General features: G+C 38.9%; 2 protein-coding genes across 5 annotated transcripts in view; one reads left to right on the top strand and one right to left on the bottom strand.

Annotated features, from left to right (window-relative positions):
- LOC124717090 (mitochondrial 2-oxodicarboxylate carrier-like) overlaps nucleotides 1-10,893 on the bottom strand; it is a 72,439-nt gene extending 61,546 nt beyond the window's left edge. The window contains exon 1 of one of the 2 annotated variants that reach the window (XM_047243793.1): nucleotides 10,738-10,893. The gene's annotated coding sequence lies outside the window, so the exon portion shown is untranslated. The remainder of the gene's footprint in view (nucleotides 1-10,737) is intronic. The other variant, XM_047243794.1, reaches the window with a different exon arrangement.
- A 20-nt stretch (nucleotides 10,894-10,913) lies between these two features.
- Nucleotides 10,914-20,979, top strand: part of LOC124717088 (ectonucleoside triphosphate diphosphohydrolase 5) — a 52,275-nt gene continuing 42,209 nt past the window's right edge. Inside the window, exons 1-3 of one of the 3 annotated variants that reach the window (XM_047243790.1) lie at nucleotides 10,914-11,063; nucleotides 11,601-11,739; nucleotides 11,820-11,987. In XM_047243790.1, the coding sequence (XP_047099746.1) occupies nucleotides 10,998-11,063; nucleotides 11,601-11,739; nucleotides 11,820-11,987 (373 nt within the window). In that variant the 5' untranslated portion in view covers nucleotides 10,914-10,997. Of the gene's footprint in view, nucleotides 11,064-11,122; nucleotides 11,313-11,339; nucleotides 11,483-11,600; nucleotides 11,740-11,819; nucleotides 11,988-20,979 lie in introns of those variants that run through there. The other 2 variants (XM_047243792.1, XM_047243791.1) reach the window with 2 other exon arrangements.

Here is a 20,979-nt window from a genome sequence, read left to right as displayed (position 1 = left end):
TTTGAGGTTTAGTATTTGTTCAGAGCATGAACTATCCCTGATTCTCCCCCACTTGTCGGTCCAACTGTGGATCTGTTCTATTTATCAGGACTTTTGAAGTAGCCTTATAAGTTACATCCAGCAATATGTTCCCCTGTAACTGTTTTGGGTCTGTTTTGAAGCCTTGCAATGAGGACAAATGAGAGCTGTTTTCCACTCTACTTGGATCTCTTCTTCTTCCCAAATTTTATTGAAGACACACTGAAGAGATTTAATGGCATTTTATTAACTTTTTTCTGTAGTTCAGCCACTATTTGATTTTTACCTAACACACTATTATTTTTTTATTCTGAAATGAGTTATTGCAGTTCTTCAATTGTTGGTAGCTCTGAATCTGGTTTATCAGAACTATTTGGAGTGAATTCATATTTTCCAAGAATGGGTTCACAATTCAAGAGTTTCTCAAAATACTCTACATCTACATAGATACTCCGCAAACCACCACTGTACAGTGCGTGGCAGAGGATACCCTGTACCACTACTAGTCATTTCCCTTCCAGTTCCATTCACAAACAGAGCAAGGAAAAAACTAGCATCTATATGCTTCTGTATGAGTCCTAATTTCTCGTACCTTATCTTTGTGGTTCTTACGTGCAATGTATGTTGGTGGCAGCAGAATCATTCAGTAGTCAGCTTCAAATGCCGGATCTCTAAATTTTCTCAACAGTGTTTCTTGAAAAGCAATGTCACCTTCCCTCTAGGAATTTCCATTTGAGTTCCCAAGGCATTGCCGTAACATTTACATGCTGTTTGAACCTACCAGTAACAAATCTAGCAGCCCACCTCTGAATTGCTTCAATGTCCTCCCTCAATCCAACCTGGTACAGATCCCAAACACTTGAGCATACTCAAGAATATGTCGCACCAGTGTCCTATATGCGGTCTCCTTTACAGGTGAACCACTCCTTCCTAAAATTCTCCCAATACACCAAAGTCAACCCTTCATCTTCCCTACCACAGTTCTCACACGCTCATTCTATTTCATATTGCTTTGCAGGAATGTCATACCAAGATATTTAAATGACTTGAGTGTGTCAAGCAGGACACTAGTAATACTGAATCCAAACATTACAGGTTTGTTCTTCCTATTCATCCACATTAACTTATGTTTTTCCACATATAGAGCTAGCTGCCATTCATCACACCAACTAGCAATTTTGTCTAAGTCGTCTTGTATCTTCCAACAATTACAAAACTTCGACACCTTATCGTACACCACAGCATTGTCAGCAAACAACTGCAGATTGTAGCCCACCACGTCAGCCAAATCAATTATGTACATAGATAACAACAGCAGTCCTACCACACTTCCCTGGGACATTCCTGATGATACCCTTGTCTCTGACGAACACATGCCATCGAGGACAACATACTGGGTTCTATAACATAAGAAATCTTTGAGCCACTCACATATCTGTGATCTTATTACATAGGCTCTTAACTTCATTAATGGTCTGTAAGGGGGCATTGTCAAATGCTTTCCGGAAATCTGTAAACATGGAATCTGCCAGTTGCCCTTCATCCATAGTTCACAGTGTATTATGTTAGAAAAGGGCAAGCTGAGTTTGGCAAAAGTGATGTCTTCTACAGCCATTCTGATTTGTGGACATAAGCTTCTCAGTCTCAAGAGAGTTTAATAAATTCAAACTGATAATATGTTCAGGGCTTCTGCAGCAAACCAAAGTTAGGGATATTGGTCTGTAATTTTGCGGGCCCATTCTTTTAGCCTTCCTACATACTGAACTCACCTGCACTTTTATCCAGTCACTTGGGACTTTGTGCTGGGCAAGAGATTCACAATAAATGCAGGCTAGGTGAGGGCCAGTGCTACCCGCCAGGGTAGCTGAGAGCACTAACGCGCTGCTTCCTGGACTCAGGTAGGCACACCAGCCCCGGATCGAATCCACCGACGGATTAACGACAACAGCCGGTGTGCTGGCCAGCCTGGATGTGGTTTTTAGGCGGTTTTCCACATCCTACTAGGTGAATACCGGGCTGGCCCTCACGTCCCGCCTCAGTTACACGACTCGCAGACATTTGCAACACATTAACACTATTTCTCGATTTACACTGGATGTAGACAACTGGGGTACACTAATTCCATCCTGGGGTTATGGGGTGGCGGCAGGGAGGGCATACGGCCACTCCTTAAACTTAACCGTGCCAAACCCGTACTTAACCTTGCCAACCCTGTGCACAATGTGGGATGAAGGCGGTAGAAAAAGAAGAAAAAGAAAGAGGTGAGGGCTAGTGCTGTAGACTACTCTTTGTACAACCGGATTGGGATGCCATCCAGAACTGGTGATTTATTTCCTTTCGAATCTTCCAGTTGTTTCTCTACACCAGGGATGCTTATTACTATGTAGTCCATATGGGAGTCTGTCTGATGGTCAAATGATAGTATGTTTGCACAATTCTCTTGTGTGAACAATTTCTTGAATGTGTCTGTACAGTTGTGAGCAATGTTCCCATCAACATCTCAAAATTGAAGCATTGGTGCTTTTTATTTGGATAGTTTTTGCGTGAAAGTTCTGTAGATGCTTTTGTATTGTTTCTGGTAAACTCTTCATCAACTCGGAGGAGAGTTTTGTTTTTGTGTGCTTTTTTAACCTTTTTTATCTATTGCTTTCTTAATTTTAATGAAATTTAATCTTTTTTCCTGTTTTTTTTTGTGATTGCCATTGTAGCCAAGCCTGCTTTTTGTTGTAATGTATCTATCACCTTCTATCGACCACTGGTGTGTTCATTGTTCAGTTTAGTTTACTATTTCATTATTAAATAAAATTGCATAGTTTTTCTATGCTGTGCCTTACAATGCTTAACTATTGTTATATACACTGAAATATGTCTCCATGTCTTTTTTATTGCACTGCACACTTTTTACTGTACCAAATTTATTGTGTATTTGGCTACAGCCATATAACATTGCACTGTATATGACTGAATAAGCAAAATGAAATGGCAACATTTACTTATGTTTTAAGGAACCAATGGTAGGAAATGAATATCTAGGGTAATTTTGGCCTTGGCTGATCAGTTAGTTTTTTTTCTTTTTTTAAGCACTGTTCAGCTGAAACCAATTTTTATTATTAGCAACAGAAGCTACTGAGAAGCAAATGTACTGAGAAATTAGAGCAAGAATTCCAAGATTCTTAGCAAAGCTTCTGCAAGTTACACTTAGCACAATATTCTTATCACTTACTTCTACTAAATAAACACTTTATTTACTTTATGTGCATTGCCCCACACGATAATTCCATAAGAAAATACTGAGTGAAAATATGCATACAGGCCAACACACTTGTCCTTATGTCAACACAAATGAGCTGTTTCTAAGGACATAACACATTGAACTAAGCTTCTCAGTTTATCCATGTGCTGATTCTATTTTAATTTGTTATCCAGCTGTGTCCCCAAGGAACTGTGTGTACAGTACTTTATTTCATGCATGATTATTAATATCTACCTTTGGTGCTAAAAGGTCATTATTGCTCACTTGCAACTGCATAATATGAGTACTTGTGAGATTAAGGCATAATGTGTTAACTCTGAACCACTTGACCATCTGTTCAGCTACGACCTGAGCTGTCTGCTGGAGTTAAATTTGGATCCTTGATTAGTATGCTCGTGTCATCAGCAGATATTACAGCTTTTTAACTGCTCTTTAAAGTCAATGCAAGATATTTATATTGGTTAAAAAATGAGTGAACCCAATACTAATACCTGTGGCAACCCACAGTCTACAAGGGCTATCCAGGAAGTAACAGACGTTTTGGACTACCGTGGCAGTGGGGGTGGCTCCACCTGCCATCTTGGTGCCATGACATTCCCACACTCAGTACGCATCCAGCAGCGGTAGTGTGTGATCTGTGTCTCTGCTACTTTGCTTTCTGTGAGGGTTTAAAATGTGCATGGCAGTACAAAATCCCACCACTTGTGAGGTACGTTCTGTGATTAGATTTTTGTTGGCAAAAAACTGCAAACCAATTGAAATTTATTGCAAGGTTTGTGATGTGCACAGAAAAGGAATAACAAGTGAAAACCAAGAGAGGCAATGGTGTATTGATTTTAAAAATGCCCATACCAATCTTCAAGATGAAGACCATAGTGGTAGGTCCAGCCTTGTGACCGACAAACTGATGATGAAAATCAATGACAAAATTCGTGAAAATTATTGTTTCACTATTATGGAACTTTTGCAACATTTTCCCCAAATTTGACAGAGCTTGGTGCATGAAATTGTGGCAGAGAATCTAGGTTACCACAGATTTTGTCCTATGTTGGTTTCCAAAATCCTAATGGAAGACAAAAAACAGAGACTGGCTGCAGCACTGACCTTCCTCGAAGATTATGATAAAATGGTAACAAAGTTATGGATAGTATCATAACTGGGCATGAGACTTGGGTGAAGAATGTCAATTGTGAAATAAAAAGGCAGTTGATGGAATGGAAATGTCGATTTCTCTGAATGTGGCACAACAATTAACTCAGATAGATAGTGTCAAACACTGACAAAGTTAAGACAAAACAAGCATCAGGAAAAACTTAATGCAAAAGTTTTTATTTTTGACAACAATGCATGTTCACACACACAGTCAATTGTACCTGTGGGTTCCTATGGGGTTTTGGATGGGAGGTGTTTGATCATCCATAAACAACCCGGATTAGGCACCGAGCGACTACCACCTCTTCTCAGCAATGAAGACATGGCTCAATATGAAGTGCTTTGATACTGATGTGCCAAATTGCATGCTGGTATAAACCAGTGATTGCAATCGCAGGCAGCAGATTTCTAGAGATGCTACTGAAAAACTTGTGCCTTGTGATAAGTGCCTCAGCCCGCATCTCGTGGTCGTGCGGTAGCGTTCTCGCTTCCCACGCCCGGGTTCCCGGGTTCGATTCCCGGCGGGGTCAGGGATTTTCTCTGCCTCGTGATGGCTGGGTGTTACGTGCTGTCCTTAGGTTTAATTAGTTCTAAGTTCTAGGCGACTGATGACCTCAGCAGTTGAGTCGCATAGTGCTCAGAGCCATTTGAACCATTTTGATAAGTGCCTCAATTTGAACGGCTCTTGATGCATGCTGAAGCCTTTCTTTCTAGGAGAAGAAAACCCTGACAACAAATCCTGGTCCTCCAAGTTGTGGGGGTTGTGAGATGGGTCAACTCCCAGCTTAAGAGTATGCCTGTTTTGAAATGTCTGTTACTTTCTGGATAGCCCTCATATGTTCACCCGTTCTGAGGTCATTTTCATGCATGAGATACAACAATTTACTGAGACCATCTGCTTTCTGCTATGGAGGTAGGATTTCACCCACAAATGAGGGCTTCCATTAGTGGCACAACACTTTAGTTTGATAAATAGAATTTTGTGACCCACAGTGTCAGAGGCCTTGGCATAGTCACAGAATATAACAACAGGATATGAAATCAACCTCCCCAGCGGACACCGCCTTAACATAGCACTGCCCTTGGAGGCAGGGAGGTTTGCTTGCTTCGATGAAGCTGGAGGTATGTTGGTGGTAGCTTAGTTGCTGGTAGGGTCATCCTTGCCAAACAGGCCCTGGCTGAGGGGCCAGATGAGTTGTGTCCTGCAATGACCTGTCAATCTCTTTTCTGTCGTTATCACCGGGAGCCGACGGACGAACTAAGAAGAGTCTTTTGGTATCCCTAGCTATTCCTTTCCCATCTTCTTCGTCAAAGTGTAGGAAGAACTCTTGAGGCATGCTGAAGCCATTCTTTCTAGGAGGAGAAAACGCTGATGACAAATCCTGGTCCTCCAGGCTGGGGGTTGTGTGACAGGTCAACTCCCAGTCCATAGAAAAACACGTACAGCTAAACTAACCAGTAATAGGTCTCAGTTTTCAGATGGTTTTAATGGAATTTAAAAGTGGCAAAGAAAATGAACTTTGCATTTTGGTCTCTAGACTGTACAGGGCACATGAGAAAAACAACAAGAATCTTATTGGTTATAGGGCAGCAGTATGAATGCTGCTGAGCTTTCTGAAGAAAAAAAATGTTGCTGGTTGTGAATATCTGCTGGAGTTATGGTTTAATGGTGTGGACAAAAACAGGAGGGCGAGAGGAGCATCCATCATTCTGAACAAACGGTGGTCCAAAAATACACTCCTGGAAATTGAAATAAGAACACCGTGAATTCATTGTCCCAGGAAGGGGAATCTTTATTGAGACATTCCTGGGGTCAGATACATCACATGATGACACTGACAGAACCACAGGCACATAGACACAGGCAACAGAGCATGCACAATGTCGGCACTAGTACAGTGTATATCCACCTTTCGCAGCAATGCAGGCTGCTATTCTCCCATGGAGACGATCGTAGAGATGCTGGATGTAGTCCTGTGGAACGGCTTGCCATGCCATTTCCACCTGGCGCCTCAGTTGGACCAGCGTTCGTGCTGGACGTGTAGACCGCGTGAGACGACGCTTCATCCAGTCCCAAACATGCTCAATGGGGGACAGATCCGGAGATCTTGCTGGCCAGGGTAGTTGACTTACACCTTCTAGAGCACGTTGGGTGGCACGGGATACATGCGGACGTGCATTGTCCTGTTGGAACAGCAAGTTCCCTTGCCGGTCTAGGAATGGTAGAACGATGGGTTCGATGATGGTTTGGATGTACCGTGCACTATTCAGTGTCCCCTCGACGATCACCAGTGGTGTACGGCCAGTGTAGGAGATCGCTTCCCACACCATGATGCCGGGTGTTGGCCCTGTGTGCCTCGGTCGTATGCAGTCCTGATTGTGGCGCTCACCTGCACGGCGCCAAACACGCATACGACCATCATTGGCACCAAGGCAGAAGCGACTCTCATCGCTGAAGACGACACGTCTCCATTCGTCCCTCCATTCACGCCTGTCGCGACACCACTGGAGGCGGGCTGCACGATGTTGGGGCGTGAGCGGAAGACGGCCTAACAGTGTGCGGGACCGTAGCCCAGCTTCATGGAGACGGTTGCGAATGGTCCTCGCCGATACCCCAGGAGCAACAGTGTCCCTAATTTGCTGGGAAGTGGCAGTGCGGACCCCTACGGTCTTGGCGTGCATCCGTGCGTCGCTGCGGTCCGGTCCCAGGTTGACGGGCACGTGCACCTTCCGCCGACCACTGGCGACAACATCGATGTACTGTGGAGACCTCACGCCCCACGTGTTGAGCAATTCGGTGGTACGTCCACCCGGCCTCCAGCATGCCCACTATACGCCCTCGCTCAAAGTCCGTCAACTGCACATACGGTTCACGTCCACGCTGTCGCGGCATGCTACCAGTGTTAAAGACTGCGATGGAGTTCCGTATGCCACGGCAAACTGGCTGACACTGACGGCGGCGGTGCACAAATGCTGCGCAGCTAGCGCCATTTGACGGCCAACACCGCGGTTCCTGGTGTGTCCGTTGTGCCGTGCGTGTGATCATTGCTTATACAGCCCTCTCACAGTGTCCGGAGCAAGTATGGTGGGTCTGACACACCGGTGTCAATGTGTTCTTTTTTCCATTTCCAGGAGTGTATAACCTCAGAGGAAGCAGTTAATAAACGGTTAATAAAGCTCAATCTGAGGGCTAGAGCCATCAATGTAGTGATAGTGGGAATGTATGCCCCCACTGAAGACTCACTGTTGAACATAAAAGAAGATTTTGAATAGATGCTGGTGAGACTACAGAAGCTGTTACATGTGGCCATGAACTGATACTGGCAAAAGATTTTAATAGCAGAGTAGGGAGAGAGAGGAACAGTAAGGCTATTAGGATGAATGGGAAGGGTATTAGGAATGAGAATGGGAAAAGGTGGGTCAATTTATTGGAGATATGTAATGAAATGATTATAAGGTATTACTGGCCAGAAGACCCTGTCTACATTAGTTCAACTGTCTATTGCAAGTCCTTTGATTTGATGCCACTTTGGTGACTTGTGCATTGATGAAGATGAGACGACACAATAAAGACAACACAAACACGCAGTTGTCACCAAGTAAAGAAAATCTTCTACCCAGCCAGGAATCGAATCCAGGACCCCATGATCTAGAGGCAGTGACACCAACCACGGACTGTGAATGACAACAGGATAATTTTTCTGTTTAGCTCTGCTAGCACTTGATTGGTGAGATCTTGTATTAATTTCTGTGTGGAGAACTCTTTACAAAAGCCAAACTGAAATGAGGTTAACACATTCTGCTCAGTTAAATGAATCATTGTTCTATCATAGGTTCCTTTCTCTTAAACTTTTGAAAAAACTGGAAGGAGTGATATATGTTTGTAATAAGTGATAGTTTGTCGATCTTCACTGTTGCACATAGGTGTTACTACATCATAGTTGTCTGCCAGGAAATACACCCCCGCAGTCACTTAAGGTTAACCCTATTATGTCAGGACAAGATTTTAATGTTCTCCTAGAGACACTATCATAGTCAGCTTAATTAGAATTCTTTAGTGACCTAATGAATTATGCACTCTCCTTATGGGGTCGTATTTTTGAAACTAATGTTTGTTGGTGGTGTACGCAGTGTTTGCACAAGTAAATCTAACACATCTGTATTTGGCTGTTTATTATTGAGTGCGCTGTGAGGAAGAAATTGTTGAATTTGGTATCCAACGATTTGAAATTGTCACCATTTCCACCAGAACTATATTCTGGGGCTCAGTTTCATCTGGACACCTAGTTTTATTTGTTTGAAATAGCTTTTGCCTTATTTGTGGAGTGTTTTAGTATTTGAGCATAGCACATGGTAATGGAGTTTGAAATGTTTGTTATGTACTGCTTGTTCTCTGAATTACGTAGAGTTCTCTCTTCCTAACACAAGATAGTTTAATACCAAGTATAAATGCCTTGTCCTTGCTTTTGTTTCATTTTTCCATTATTTGTTTTAGGGGAAATACAACTCAAAGCACTGTAGGAATATGTTTAAGAAAGAGTTAAATTTTCCATGAACAGTGGCTTTAAAAAAAAAAAAAAAAAAAAAAAAAAAAAAAAAAAAATACCAACTGGCCCAGTGTTCTTCCCACACAATTTCTCTGCAAACATTATGGTTGAATCATTGTTAATGAATCCATGATACAATACATTTTCTTCTGTGATCTTTATCTAATTGGTTGGTAAATTTCTCAGTGTAAGCCTACTAAGTTTATGGTCTTTTGCAATCAGTGTAATATTGATCCAAAATGTTTGGAACACCAGTACATTCACACATCCATTCACTCATTCTGTGTAAGATTCTTGTGCTTCCACAGGCAATACAAGTGTAAGCACATTTATGTTAAATCTCTACCTGACACACGGGGTATAAAAAAGGTTCTTAATAGCAAGCTCAGACACATAATGCAACAATTTCTTTTAAAATGCTTAGTACATAAAAATGCCAGCACTTAATAGAAAAAAAAAACTATATTACGTGTAACAAATATACCATAAACATTAGGTCCTAAGAAAGGTGAAGGTGGACAAAGATGTTTAATACTAGTATATCATCCCTTCTCCTTGACTTAGGTTTTATAAGCCACAAAATTTTATAACACAACCCTTTATTTCATTGTATAATTAATAAATATGCTAATTGTCGCAATTGCACTACAATTTTTGTGCATATAATGACTAACCACTTTGTTTTTCGCAGAAAACAAATAGAGAATTATTACTATTCCTCCTACATATGTTTAATGACTGTATTTATTTCTCTAATACTGTTCATTTTCTGTATTGGTTCTATGATACTAGTTTAAATTCTGGTCCAGTCATCGGTTTGGAACTATTATAGTGTATCTTTAACAAATGTGGTATTTTTAAAATGAGTAATTACTGTAACACTGCTGTAAACATATGAGTTAAAACCTGCCAACCTGATATGATGTCTGAGATTGGCCAATATACAAAGCAAGAGCAGTTTCCTGTTTGTTAAACGGTAACATTTATTTTAATTACTGTATAATTGGTTGTTACTGATCATTGATAATTTAAAGTGATTATAATCCCTAAAGCAGTTCACATCCGAATAGCTGGTAATAGTTACCGAGCAGGATGTATTTCACGAACTTGGCGTTCATCTCGTTTCTCTGCGCCGTGAGGAGCGGTACTCATCACTCAACAAAAAAAAATAATTCCAGGTTTACAAGTGACGAAATTGCTACATATATGACAGAAGGTATGATTCCATTATACTGCTTTTGGCAATTTTAATACGTTTTTTGCATGTATACTGATTTGTACACATTGCAGCAAATGTACTAGCGGAAACCCATACAGGTAAGCGCGACTTGTGGTATTATGTTATCGTACGGGAATTTCTTGAACGAAAAATAATAAACAAAAATGGGGATATGATTTGTTACTAGATGACTTGCTTGTATGAAGCATTTTAGCCCTTATACACTTAGTTATGCGAAGGTACTATGACTAATTCTGTGACCACTGATTACTATATATCGCGAAATGACACCCCACTGAAACGTGCATATGTTATTTTGAATCGCATTTTGTAAAAGACTCTAGCATAAAACGCGCCTTTAATCAGAATGAATTCAAACTATAATCGTTATATCACGTGCAATCCTACAAGGTCACAGGGATAAAATAATCTAATGACACCCGCCAATCCTCCCCTCTCCCACGGGCAATCAGCTTCCCGGTTGCGCAAGGGTCACGGGGTGGCAAGAGTACTGGTGACAATGCGCATTGTAAAGCATCAGGACGCACCTCACAGCTTGTATCATACCGCGCAGCACGGCAGTTTCAAAGGTATGACTTGTGGCTGGCCGTCCTTTTCAATACTAGAACTAAGACCGCTTTGTTATCGTCGTCACACGTAACATTACTGGGAAAAGTCCTCGCGACCGACAGCACTTAAAGTAAACACATATCTCAAGGCCGGCTGCCAGCATTGGGCCGTACAAGGGCAAAAGATGAGATAGCAAGTCAAGCGGAGATTTCTACAGTCATCGTCCGCTGACCGGCGCATGCAAACTGCTAACGCCTTCACTGTGATAGGTTTTTTTAAGATGAGTTCGGTACGGCAGAGGAAGGTAAAATGTCTCTATTTATTATGAACCAGCTCCTTAAAGTACTAACTTGAGTTGCGTGCCGTTTGACACGACAGGAAATGTATTCATAGAAATAATGAGAGGGGGCAGAAAATACGTCAGAAGGAAAGAATTTAATTGTTCACATGCGTGTGTGTCGTTTTCTTTAAAAGTTTTGTTGAATGTGGCGGCATGATATATATCTCAGTATTCGTATAAGTAGCTGAAAACCCATTAATGATATACCTCCCAGTGAGTTCTGTGCACATTTTTGAATGTTTACGGGATCGTTGCTTGTTTGTTTAATATTTAGTAATTTACTGTATATTTGAGCTTATCAGAAAAGTAAGATCTTAGACAACGTAAGAATGTATTCATTTGACGTCAGAATAACAGAAATGCCACATAGCAGAAAAAGAAAAGTAATTATGCGTAACTCCTTACCTACTGTGGCCGTGTAGTTTTAAAGTGTTGCTTGATTGATTTTGATCTCTTTAAATATTACCGCTGGTATACTGATGCCTAGTCGTATTTCTGTAGCTTATAGAAGAAACCGGCGCAGCATGGGATGCCCATTCCTCATCACCAAAACAACCAAGCAGTCGACAGCGAAAAGCAAATTGGCCAAAGAGGTTTTTCATTTTCGTTGCGTGTGTAGCTGTTGTAACACTGATTTTGGGTATGTATCTAGATGCATAAAGTTGGAAATTCCGTGTGTTCGTGGACCATTGAATTATGTGTTGTGTTTGGTTATATTAGGAAGCTACACCAATGTATTGCCGTGGAACATACCTGGGCATGCTACGAATGTGTTGGATAATATCGCTTATTCTCTGGGTATCCAGAAACATGTGTATGCTGTGATTATTGATGCTGGAAGTACAGGATCACGTGTATTGGCGTTTGCTTTCCACGAGTCTGTGATAGGTGAGTAGATTATTGTTTGTTTGAGGACTATAGTTTTACATTTGATACCCACGCTCGTGGAGCCTTGCTTTTGAAGAGAATTCCTGAGGTTATTGCAATGTGATACTGATTCAAATATTACAAAGTTAAATGCAAACTTAGGAAACCGCTGTCAAAGCCAAATTCTGATCCCCATCGAAATGTTGGCTGTAGTGTAGCCAGGGGTCTAGATTAGGTTGCAAAGTGATTTTTTTGGAATTAGCATGATGAATGAATATGATCATTGTGGCTGAACTCAGTTGACTGCGCAAGCCACTTTTCTCTATAATCTACAACGACTTCTTTTTCATGTCCCGATAAACTTACTCTGTAATCGGTTTTGCTGCTGTTAATAACAATCAGCTTCAACCAACTGACTTACAGTCTACAAGATAAAAATTATTTTCATGTAGACTTGGCCTCCTTGTCTAGGCTTAAGAATTGAATTACGTACTCTGGTGGAAAGATTTTATTATTTATTTATTTATTTGTGCATGGAGTATTTAGTACAATAACATTGGACATGGCAGACACATTATTACAGAAATAATATATATAAACATTAACAAAGTAGCATAGGGTTATGCGAGGATAGGGCAGGAAGTTGACCTTGGCCTAGTCAAAAGGATACATACCAGCATTCACCTTCATGACTTGGGGAAATCACGAAAGGAAATTAACCCCAGTCCTCTCGAATGCGAATGCAGTGCATTAAGACTGATGTAGGTACCTCACTCAGTACATGACTGGAAGGGGAATTGCAAATACATAGTCTACATAGTGAGTACAACATGCACAAGAATTAAATCAATGAACAAGAAAAACACTACTGAAAGGTTGAACATGCACAATAAGTAAGTCAATGATGTAAGTACATCACAGAACTTTGCTATAAAAGACCCCTGAAAAAATAAAAACACATGAATACATTATACAACACAGCTGAAAATTATAATGCATGAACATGCCAGCACCCATAAAAATAAAGTTGAGTTTGAGAAAAGCCTAGAGTATTTATTGGTGGCCAAATCTACTCCATTGATGAATTTCTTTTGACTCCAACCACTTTACGTATGTTGGCAGGGTGTTATAATGAATGACACCATAGTGGCTCGCATGACATTGAGTACAGGTTGTTCTAACTTGTTCAGTATGGAGAGATTCACAGTTGTGAGTATTGTAACTGTGGTAATCTGAGTTGGTTTGCCAGTCATGACTTCTAGCTTTCATCATCAACACACATTTGTATATGTAGAAGGAGGATACAGTGAGCAAATACAACTTTTTAAATGGGGGCTTGATGTTAGGCCCGACAGAGCTGTGTTAATGTACTGTAATGTACAAATTTCATTTGACTGGCTATAAATTTTGCCCCAGAAAACTATTTCATAAGCTAAAAGTGACTGGAAGTAACGAAAATAAGCCATTTTAACATCATTTGAGGAGCAAATTCTCAAAACCAGCAGAACTGAGTCTCTGGGAGAGTTTACTTATGAGAGCTTTCGGGTCAATAAAGGCATCTAATTCCACCCGTCTGCTTTGACCTGTGATGAAAGGGTGTTGTGGTGTGTGACATTGTTACGGCATGGTGTTCATGAGTTGGTTGTGTTTGTAGATGTCGTCTTGTTGTGTTTCATGATGCCCTCTGGTGGTGTGTGTGCATGTACTGAGCACAATGTGTTGTATTGGGTTCATTTGAGCCTTGGTGTTGGATTTGTGAAGTCTTTGACAGTGTTTGTAATTCCAAACGTAAGGTTTGAAAGTATTTTCAGTGAGTTATCAGTTTTTTTTCTGTTTGGCATTTTTGTTAGGTGTTATTGGTTTGTTGTTTGTAGTGTGGTAAGACGTTTAATTTGTACGTGTGTGTGTGTGTGTGTGTGTGTGTGTGTGTGTGTGTGTGTGTGTGTGTGTGTAAGGGGGGGGGGGGGTAGTGCTGGCCGACCTAGTTTTGCAGCGCCGGAAATTGGTTGGTAGTAAGTAATTTTTGTTTCCCCCCTCTAGTTGTGGTGTTTTATGTATTTATGGTGTACTTGATATGTTTTTATTTGTATAAGGATGCTTGATTTGTAGAATTTTTTTTTTTTTTTTAAGTTGTGGTTTTCTTTTTCGTAGGTGTTGGTGTTTTGGTATTAATAGTTGTGGCTGACCCATATAGGTCACTGGAAATGACAGATTCCTATTTTTGTAGTTGTAGGTGTTGGTGTTTTGGTATCGCAATCTGTGGTTGACCTGAATAGGTCAAGGCAAATGTCAGATTCCAATTTTCGAATTTTTAGTTGTAGGTATTGGTGATTTGGTATCATCACCTGTGGTTGACCGATATAGGTCAAGGGAAGTGTCAGATTCCTGCAGATTTTTGTTGGTCTAGTGGAATGTTGTAATTTTTTTCCATCATTTTGTGTTTTGGGATTGTGGTGTCCCCAACCCCCCCCCCCCTCCTATTATATTTAGCTTGTCCTCACCCTAAAACCCCCAATAATTTCCCATTGTTTTCCCATTAGTTTAATTGTATTTTTGGAGGAAGATGTTATTGTCTTATTTATATGTATTTTCGTGTTTGTTGCCATGTGTGTGTGTGTGTGTGTGTGTGTATGTGTGTGTGTGTGTGTGTGTGTGTGTGTAGCGACAGCATAGGCACCACATTGGAGGCGCTTAGAATAGCCATTTACACCGTATTGATGACGTCATGGGTCAAAACAGATGGGTGGAATCGGACACTTCTGTTATCCCGAGCTTTCCAGTGTAAATCTTTGTCAACATACATTCCTAAAAGTTTTGTGGATTGTATCATTTTTAACTCATTCCCGTTCAGTACCAGATGGAAATCTTGGTTTTTGTTAATCTTTCCAAATTTTCTATCTTTCATTTTCTTCATGTTGAGGTCAGCTTATTGGCAATGAACCAGGAATGCAAGGACTTGAGGACGAGCAGTTGTTGTAGTGGGCAGAGATTCCTTAACATCATTGCCCATTACAGTAGTGTTATGTGCAAACAACATGATCTTGGCTGCAGTGTCTGAGGTGCTTGTGTCATTGATATAAACAAGCAACAGGAGGCAGCCTAGCATAGTACCCTGGGAAACACCTATTTAGACTTGCATTGGATATTAATCTGATTTTATGATTAGGATGAGCTGATGTTAGCTCCACAACCTGTGATCTGTTTTGCAAATATGATTGAACACACTTGTTTTCTATTACTTGTATTCCCATTGCTTCCAACTTATTTAAAAGAATTTGGTGATGAACTGTATCAAAAGTTTTAGAAATATCTAAATTAATTCCTATAACACTATTTTGTTATCCAAATTTCAAACTATTTTGTTGGTGTAATCATTAATCGCTGTTTCTGTACTTCTCCCTTTTCTGACGCCTTGCTGATGATTAATCTTTAGGCTGTGGTCATGTAAGTACTTGGCAGTATGTTGCTGCCTTAATGTCTAAACTATTTTTGAGAATGCCGAGAGGAGTGAAATTGGTTGGTGATTATCAACTTTATGCCTATTCCCACTCATGAATAAAGCCATTACTTGTGATATCTTTAATCTTCAGGGGGAGGGGGAGGGGTGTATGGACACTCCCCCAGGTTAATGACAAATTAACAGTATGAGCTCAGGACTTTGTGATTTGAGAAGCGGTAGGCAACAATCGCTGTGGGCGTAAGAACCACCTACTTATCGAAGGCGTGGGGTGAGGCTGAAAAAGAAGGGTAGCCCGTGGTGTGTGTGTTCCCAGACTTTATTCACTCAGTATTTGAGAATGAGAGCACTTAGCAAATTGCGACAAACTTTACATGTAATTTCAAACCTTTCTGAAAATTTTTCTCACTGACAACTCGTACAAAATAATGAAAGGAAAAAAGCTTATTGCTTCCTACTTTTCCGTTGTTTGTGCAGTAAAAGCACCGCTTGAGGCACGACATTAAAACTTATCACTTCTTCGCCTCTCGTTATAATTTATTACTTCTTCGCCTCTTACCATAGTCGTGACACATTCTGCAGACAGTATGCACATACTGTAGTGAATGTAACTGCAAAATGATACCATTGTGTGATGTGTAGTTCAGGTGATATATCATAAACGAGGTGTGTGAATAACTGTCGCATTGTGCATGAAGTTTAAATTTATTACTTCTTTGCTACAAACTTTATTCACAATAAATTTCACAGACAGTACCCACATTTCTCATGGAATGTACCTACATTATTATGTCATTGTATGACATGCAGTTCAGGATATATTTATATGTCATAAACAGTGAGATGCTTCTAACTCCATATGCAACACATTTTGCAGACAGTATATACATATGCCGCTGAATGTACTACAAAATTACGCCATTGAGTGACACACAGTTCAGGAGATACAATGTCATAAATGTAAGGCGCAAGGCCAGAAGCTGTGTGGTATGGACAACTCTGGATTTATTTGCTAGTGCACTATAAATAGGAACAGTTTTTACAAATGTAAAAAAAAAATATCGTTTTATAAATCCCAGAGTAATCAAATATTAAACTATTAATAGCAGACAAAACAGCAGCGGTGTAGTAAAACAGAGGAAGCAATAGCTTTTCTCAAAGTAGCAGCTTCCTTACTAAGTGACTCATTTAAATTTCAACATTGTAAGTGTGAGTAGCATTAAGAAGTGTGATAGTTAATTGTTAATGCAGTTCTTCTGATTTCCCTGTTTTGTGGTATTGTGTACCTCGACTCATTCCTCATCCCTGGATGTTCTTCTTAATGGGATCAGTGGAACACAATGAATGAATCAACCACTCGTGTCCTGTATGAAAACTATTTATGTTGAACATTTTGGCAACCCAGTGAAGTTCCTTGTACATAGCAGAAAGTCATTGTGATAAATCTGTGACTTTGAAATGTACATTGGCACAATAATAAAAAATGCTATAAAGCCTGTAGACAAAGTTTCTTAAATTTTCCTTTTTTATTTCACTATCTTTTTGCCAAGAATAGCAATTGTGGCTGCTGTAGAACATGTGGGTCTCTTCATCTAGTTCGGCAGTTGAATAGCGTCTAAACATGGCAATTGATTAAACTTTTATCACCTTCTTCTTCTTCTTCTTCTTCTTCTTCTTCTTGTATAGGGCCATGGGTAGCCCCTTTGTGTATTACATTTCCCTCTTCTCCTCCCAGAACCTCTTTATTCTTTGTCTTCTCCTCTCCCCCTCTTCTTTCAAGATCTTCAATAGTCTCATGTTGTGCATGTTGTGTCTCTGCCACTGGTGACTGGGTCATTCCATGTCAAGTCATCCAGGCCTTGACACCAACCATGTCAGATTTTGATGAAACTTGGTACAATTACTTCTTTTATCATCCTGAAAGCACTTGTAAATTTTTTTTGCTCTCTCTCTTAGTTTTTTTTATAAATTTTTAAAGTTTTTAGATTTGGCGTTGTTTCAGCAGTTGGAAAACGTAACTTAAACATGTCCTCACAACTAAAAAAATTTGTATGTTAAAGAATACTCAAGATATCAGTATGAAATTTTGGAATAAGTTTGTGTATTATATCTAAATGTTAAAAAAATTACCATAAAGATATATTAAAATCTTCCAAATGAAAAAAAAAATTAAAAGCAGTTTTTTTTTTTAAAAAATACAAAAACTGCAATATCTAGAGTCTCAGACCTGATAGAAAGCTCAAATTTGTTTTAAAATACTCTTAATTGTATAGGCTATTAGAGAAAAGAAAAATTATGTTGGCTTTTTAACCTGTTCAATAGTTATCTAATTTTTTAAATAATATTAATTATATTTTAAAAATAAAAAGTACCAAGTGACTTAAATACCAAAAATAAGTTTTTGTCTTCTTGGAGTAACAATGTATGCTTGGATTTTGTTTTGTTATTCCTGTGTTTTGAAGTAAAAAAAATATTACAGTGTTAAATAGTGCTTGGATAGTATTTTATTAAATTTATTTGAACTTTCAGTAAGTACTGTTACTTAGTTACAGAGATTCTTTTCCAATATCCTATAAAAGTAACCAGAACAGTAATCAGACCAAAAGTGAAATCAGTGTGTCAGATATTCAAACCTGTAGCGTAGGGTTATTTTAAAAATCTAACTGTTTCCAAACAACCTACACACCTTCAAAAAAGTTAAAACCGGTACCTGAATTGAGTGAGGAAGAAAAGAATTTGATCCACTTACGATCTGGAATTAATCTGTGTGAATTTAAGAATATATGTTCACACCACAGCTACTACTTTTTAAATGTTTTTGAAAAGTATCGAACAACATGTGTAGACCCACTAAAAAAAAAAAAAAAAAAAAAAAAAAAAAAAAAAAAAAAAAAAAAAAAAAAAAAAAAAAACATAAAAAGCCCATCAAAAGTCGTTGAGAAGTGTAGGCTTGGATCTTTCCAAACAATTACTGACAAAAAATAGTAGCATAAAACCTGGACAAAAGCTTTGCTCAACATGCCGCAACTTTTGTGAGGAAAAATTAAGAGTTGAAGTCAATGAAAGTGAAACAGATGGTGAAGTCATGGTTGAATTAGAATCATTGGAATCCAGAAATGAATCCCTCGTACCAACAAACATTGCTCTTGATAATTTAGGTTTAACACCGATAAAGCATCATGGCTTGTCAGAACAAAGTAAAGGGTCTTATTTTAAAAGGAAGGTTAGTAGTATTGAAAAGACTGCAAAAAAGGCGGTTTCAAAAGCATTAAAATATGATGCACCAAGTTCTGATGATGACGAAGAAGATACAAGAAAGCAAAGGATTTTTATGTAATGATTTCTCTTATGAAAGAGAAGATGTCATCTGTTGGAGGTGTAGAAAAATCCAGATTCTGACCTTGGCTGCAGATTCTTGGAGTCGAAATAAAGTGATGAAAGAATTTAATGTAAGTTAGTACATGGTGCGACAAGCTAGAAAGCTAAAATCTGAAAAGGGTATTTTAGAAACTCCTGGTCCAAAAAAAGGTAAAACTCTTTCTGAAAATACAGTAAGACTTGTAACAGATTTTTATGAAAAGGATGAAAGTTCCAGAGTGCTACCTGGAACAAAAGACAAAGTAAGTGTTCAAAAAAATGTGTACATGCAAAAAAGACCCATTTTGTGTAACTTGAGAGAACTCTATTATTCTTTCAAATGGGATAATCCCGAGGTAGAAGTAGGATTTTCAAAATTTTGTTTCTTGAGACCTAAATGGTGTATCCTTGCTGGTGCTGCAGGCACACACACTGTATGTGTATGCAGTATCCACCAGAATGTTAAACTATTATTGGATGCTGTGAAAATTGAAGAATCTTATAAAGACCTAATTAAGATGCTTGTGTGCAACACGGAAAACCAAAACTGCATGCTACATCATTGCGACAGCTGTCCTGCAAATGCTGCACTGAGTACTTAACTGAAAAACTAAGTGAAGATTATGATTTAGAAGAAGAAATTGTAATCAGTCAGTGGGTTAACACAGACAGGGCAGAAATGATCAAACAGTCTATCAGTGTTGAAGACTACATTCCTTTATTGGTTAGGTCATTGGAAAAGCTCACCCCGCGCTCGTTTATAGCAAAATCCCAATCGGCAGCCTTTAAAAGATTGAAAGAAGACCCACCACCCAAAACAGCAATTATTGTGATGGATTTCAGTGAAAATTATTCCTTTGTTATACAAAATGAGATCCAAAGTTACCACTGGAATAGAGGTGGTTGTACTCTGCACCCAGTTGGAATTTTCCTAGGAAATGAGGAAAACAATGTTTTTGGTTCCAACCACTGTTGTATTAGTGATGACCAAGAACATGACACTGGTTTTGTTAACTTTGTACAAAAAGAAATTACAAAGTGGCTGTCATTACATCATACTGACATTGACTCAGTTCACTACTTTACAGATGGTTGTGCTGGGCAGTACAAAAATAGAAACAGTTTTAAAAATTTGACTGAACACTTGAGAGACTTTAATTTGAAGGCCCAACACACTTTTTTTTTTTTGCAACAAGTCACGGGAAGTCAATTTGTGATGGCCTAGGAGGAACTATTAAAAGAATTTTAAGGAAAGCCAGTCTACAGCTTTCGGATGAAGAACAAATAATGACAGCAATCGATGTGTACAAGTTTTGTGAAAAAAATATTGAAAACATTCATTTTCACTTTATTGACAAAAAAGAAGCTGATTTACTACGGTTAAAACTAGAAAAAACGTTTTTTCAGCAACCAGAACCATTCCTGGAACAAGAAGTTTTCATAACTTCAAACCACTTCCAACAAACAACCTTGAAATTAGGACTACAGATAGTGTAAAACCCTCCTTAGTCTTTTCTTTCCATTCTTCTTCTGATTGGGTTCGTGTTGAACCATGCAAATCATGATGGTAACTGGTACTTTGGACAGGTAAAAACAATATTCAATGATGAAGAAGATGCAGAAATTCTATTTCTACATCCTTCAGGACCAGCTGCATCATTTTATTGGCCTCAAAGAGAAGATTCTTGCGTAGTGCCTCTGGAGCACATAGTCTGTGTAGTAGACGCACCTCAATCAAGCGGCACTGGAAGAATGTATTACTTCAAAAAAAGACTGTATCAAAAGAACTGAAAGCTCTTGGATGAAGTGGAAAAACAGTTTGAATCAGCATTAATGTTCAGTAAAAAGACAAAATTACTCAAAAATTCAATGTTTCAAGCAATCAGGTGGGTTATACATAAGTGTTGTAAGAACACTATCTTTGTTAATAATTCTAATGTAATCTACTATAATTAATAAACATGTTAAAAAGCCATCATTATTTTTGTTTTATCAAGTATCCTATATGTTTAAGAGTAAATTAAAACAAATTTGAGCATTCTATCAGGTCTGAGACTCTAGATATTGCAATTCTTATAAAACAAAACATCCTTTAAAAAAAAGAAAAAAATACATATATATATTTTTTTCATAGAAAATATTAATATATTTTAATAGTATCATTTTTATCTTCAAATATGTATAATAAACAAACTTGCT

This window comes from Schistocerca piceifrons, chromosome 9 (genome assembly GCF_021461385.2).
Source record: "Schistocerca piceifrons isolate TAMUIC-IGC-003096 chromosome 9, iqSchPice1.1, whole genome shotgun sequence".
NCBI lineage: Eukaryota > Metazoa > Arthropoda > Insecta > Orthoptera > Acrididae > Schistocerca > Schistocerca piceifrons.
This window is presented reverse-complemented; position numbering and strand designations above follow the sequence as displayed.